This window comes from Nicotiana tabacum, chromosome 6 (genome assembly GCF_000715075.1).
Source record: "Nicotiana tabacum cultivar K326 chromosome 6, ASM71507v2, whole genome shotgun sequence".
NCBI lineage: Eukaryota > Viridiplantae > Streptophyta > Magnoliopsida > Solanales > Solanaceae > Nicotiana > Nicotiana tabacum.
The window spans coordinates 195,959,440-195,964,079 of NC_134085.1; the positions used below are offsets into that span (position 1 = coordinate 195,959,440).

The following is a 4,640-nucleotide window of genomic DNA, read 5'->3' on the forward strand; positions in this document are numbered from 1 at the left end:
ACACTTGGTCCTGAACTTACAATTACAAGTTCAAAAGTTAAGGACACTTAGTCCTGAACTTAGACTAACAAGAAAAGTTAAGGACAATAAGTCCTAAACTTAGACTTACAAGTTCAAAAGTTAAGGACAAGTAGTCCTTAACTTAGAGTTACAAGCAAAAACTTAAGGACAGGTGGTCCTGAACTTCGAGTTCCAAGTTCAAAAGTTAAGGACATGTTCAAAAGTTAAGGACATGTAGTCCTGAACTTAGAGTTCCAAGTTTAAAAGTTAAGGACATGTAGTCGTGAACTTAAGTTCAAAAGTTAAAGACATGAGTAGAAGAGTATTTTCGTCCGAACAGTTAAAATTTATTAAAGCAATGGCTAAAAACTAAAGAACATTTTAAACAGTGGCTTAAAAATAAATACATATGTTATTAGTGACTAACCGTGCACTTCCCCTATGAAAAATCCTCTAAGGTGAACTCCAAGCCCATATAGTAACACCATAAACCCAACGAAGTGCAACCCAACAACACACGGTCATTATCTGAGACTAGTTTGGCCTTTTTTCACTTTCCCCATTTCGTATTTTCTAGAAATAATTCCCAAATGCGACCACTCAAATATAATGGATTTCTCTACCGAAAATAACTATAACTAATTGATTCCTTTATCTTCCTTTAACTTAAAACGGGCGAAGTACACAAATAACTATATTTAGGACCCCAATTTAAATAAATTTCTAAGTTTATAAAGCTTTTAAAGTTTAACCGCTTCAAACTCAAATTGAGAGTGAAGTTGAAAATCACGGATCTAAAGTTTCAAACTTCGATTCTAAAATTGGGGCATAACTTTACGATACTTACACGATCACAAACAAATATGTATTTGCAAGGGTTTTATACTCGGGGTATTATCACTTTTAGGCCGCGTAATAAACTATTTACATTTGGTATCCGAAAAAATATATAAAATTTGTATGATTTTTGTATATATAAACACATAAATTTTATATATTTTTTCGACTATTATTTTAACAACGACTATACAATGTTATTTTTCCTTCATACTCAGCAAGGGCCCAATGGCGACGGGAATGGGCTCCCGTTTCTAGTTTAGCTAGGTTGACCATGCAACTAGTTAGTAGATGAATTTAATCCTCAAAATTGACAAGAGATAAAATTAAACATGTAGACCTTCAAATTTAAGAAGGACTAGATCTTTTCGTTTAATTGATCAGCTATATAGTATCTGTTCTCTTTTTTATAACCATACATTAATGTTGACAATGGCAATAAAAAAAACTAATTAAGAAAAGAGAATGTGGCGGTGAGTTTATTTGGAACCCACTGAAATTCAGTGCTCAACAGATATTAAGGGAACTACTTCTATAATGCTCGAGTTATATTACACGTTGTCAAAACCCTCATATTATTATTACATAGTACTGAACAGGTCGCAAAATCCTAATCATTAAATACTTAATTTCAGTCCATTGGAGCGTCATTAATATTTACTAACAGCTTTATTTAAAATACAGGAGAAAGCAACTTTTTATTTCAAAAATATTGTAGCGCAATATATGATTTACTGTGAATACAAAAAAATGTATAGAGCAATGACTTAATCCAAAAGTTAACGAGGCAGTAGTGCTGTCAATATGGCCTGCCTTGACCCGGCCTAGTTTCTTTTTCTCTTTTTTTTCTTTTCTTTTCCCGTGGCTTTATTCTATGATAAGATCTACAATTGTGACAACATAAAGTAGTACTACTATATATAATTAGACGCACAAATACAGTAATAATGAAAATAATCATCTTCTCTCGAAAGGGGAAGGGTCGACCGTCGATATATAGTAAAAAAAAAAATATTTAAGTAATTGCCTAACATCCGTGCATTACTTGTCCTATTTTCCTCGAAAATCTGTACATGCAGTTATCGTCGGGCTAAAGATGAGAAAAGTTTCTTTGTTTAGCTTGTACTCGAGCATTTCACGGGTGTCCTCGGAGCTACACAAACAATTAACAAAAACAACTTAATTAGTACTATAGCTTAATCATGGAAACTATTCTATATAGGAGGAAGTAATGAATTTATTAGATTACCTAATCCAATGGCTTCCGAGCTCTTCATCAACCTGATTCTCTTACAAGTATCAACAAACATTCTGGAAAATAAAAAGGAATATAAGTTTCCATCACATCAAAATAAATTAAGGATTTAAATTTTATGCGTTCATATTCGTAATTCTACCACATCTCATTTAATTTAATGGGCTCAAAATTTATTATTTATACATATTTAATGATTTTCTGAGCAGCGAAAAATATGAGTTCAGCTGAACCCTTAGATCACCATAACAGAGATTAAAATCCAAAAATAGAAAAGAGTTTAACTCTTATGCATTCACATATTCGATAAGAACGATTACGTGAAAGAAAGACAACAAATCAGAGGACAAAAGAGAAATGAGGACGTAAAATTAACATACTTCCAAGGAACATCTCCAACAAGCATCCGGTCTCCATCTTTATCTTCATAGGTTGGTACATATTCCACACCATTTGTAATGTCCATAAGCTTGCTTTCGCTTTGAAAATTACCTGATTAATTACCATTTAATTTCACAATTAACATCATGATTCATATATTATAAACACAACGACAGATTAAATTGGAATTGAAATTGTGTACTTACAGATAGTTAGGCAAGTAAACATGTTTTGTAGAGCATTTAACATCTTCTGGTAACTGTCGTACAACTCCAAATCTACTTTTCTCAAGTAAGGAGCTCCATCTACTGCCACTTTCACATACTTGCCCTTGTCTATCATGTTTTTCCTGTATGATCTCACAGGTGGCCATCCCACTACTTGTGCCCTATTATCATGAATTCATAAAATTCAATGGCCGAGCCAGAAATTAAACCACAGGAATTTTAAAAAATCTTAATGCCAAGAGATTCAACAACTTATATGTAAGTAAAAAAAAAATCATTTTTGCTTTATTTACACAGTAGTAAAAAAAATCATTTTTGCTTTATTTACACAGTAGTATAATTTTCCCTCCGCCCCTCTAGCGTGTCACTGTCTACCGTAGGGGCGGAGCTAGAATAGGTGTTGTGGGTATAACCCAACCCAATAGCTTTCGCCCAAACCCTATATTTGTCTTAAGATATTCATTGAATATGTATAAATTATTAATTTAGAATCAATAGCTTAATGGACTAGAATCCCGAACTCATAAAGTTCAAATTTTGACTTCGAAGAAGTACTTAATTTTGTCAATGCTAGAAGTGTATGTATTGAAATTGAGAATTGAGTTAATTAGAGGACTTACTTTGCTGGAGGTTTGGTTCCAGTAGAGATTTCATTTTTAGAGTGATAATCTTCAGAGTTAGAACTCCCTAGGCTTAATTCCATAGCGTCGGAGATTCCACGTTTTGTGCCGGAGATTTGCTTTCGCGATTCCCCGGGTAAGCCGAGGGTGAGCTCAGTTTCCTTGAAATTGAAGCCGGAGATATCAGTTTCCGGCAAGTCATTGGCTGCTTTGAATTTCTCCGATGACATCCCTTTTTTGGCTTTCCACTTTTAGTAGGCTAAAAAAGTTTTTAGATTCTTTTGATGAAATTGATATTGATATTGATATTGATATTTTGGTGCTTGAAAAAGGAGACTTATTATTATTACTACCGCGAATGATTCAGCGTTTTGGCCGCTATATATAAATAAGTTCATGGGAAAGTGGACGGAAGACTGTCATGTTGACCATTCTCTTATTGACACGTGAATGGTTCAGATTTGACCACGTTGATGGAAACACGTGCATCTCCGACCTTGGGGCCTTGTGTCGGCTCTCAATTGCTACACCGCAGAAATTGACAACTTATTCAACTCTAGTAATAGCAGTGTAGAAATTGTAGCACATGAAAGAAATAACCAAATTGCCGCCATTTCATCTCTTAAGCTAAAAATTAGCTGCGAGAGATAATAATTTTGCTTAGGAAAAGGTTATTACTCCCTTAGTTTTAAATTATCTGTGGTAATTCTTGTTTACACACTCCTCAAAAAAATACTCTCCCTGATTCACTTTAAGTATTTTCGGCTGTTTTTATACATATTAAGAAATCCACTTTTTAGCGTTAATTAATAATGTAATTGATCATATTAACATTAATTTGTTCATTAGAAATACAACAAATACTCCTAAGTTTTTTGCTCCAAGGGCAATTTTTTTAAAAAAGAAGTTAATTCTTTTTTATATTTGAAAAAATCAAATATTCGAGTGGGATTTTACTGGGTATGTTACGTTGTTGTTGTTGTTGAAAAAATCAAATATTATGGACCATAAAAAAGGCCAAAAAATCACTGAAATTGGTGGAGAGAGTAATAATTATGAGAAGTTTTTGACTATTATTCTTATTTATGTCTTTTACTCCATCCGGTCCAAAATAAGTGATTTTTTGGCTTTTTTTCTTGTGGTCCAAAATAAGTATTTTTTTCAGATTTCAAGAATAAATTAATTAATTTTTTGTTTACTGTGAGAATGGTAATACAATTAAATTTGATTATGGGACTCTAAAAACACGTGAACTATTTTTATGCTAGTTGTTAAGCAGTTAATGCTATGTATGTGAGATTTAGAAATGAAATGAGAGTT

The 4,640-nt window shown here is 32.8% G+C and overlaps 1 protein-coding gene across 1 annotated transcript; it reads right to left on the minus strand.

The window, feature by feature from the left end:
• Window positions 1–1,727: 1,727 nt before the first annotated feature.
• Window positions 1,728–3,691, minus strand: LOC107810658 (auxin-responsive protein IAA17). Its single transcript, XM_016635452.2, has 5 exons — window positions 3,321–3,691; window positions 2,680–2,861; window positions 2,473–2,584; window positions 2,087–2,148; window positions 1,728–1,990 (listed from the first exon to the last, which is right to left on the minus strand). The coding sequence occupies exons 1-5, from the start codon at window positions 3,548–3,550 to the stop codon at window positions 1,953–1,955; spliced, it is 624 nt and encodes a 207-aa protein (XP_016490938.1). The 5' UTR covers window positions 3,551–3,691; the 3' UTR covers window positions 1,728–1,952.
• Between the last annotated feature and the right edge of the window lie 949 nt (window positions 3,692–4,640).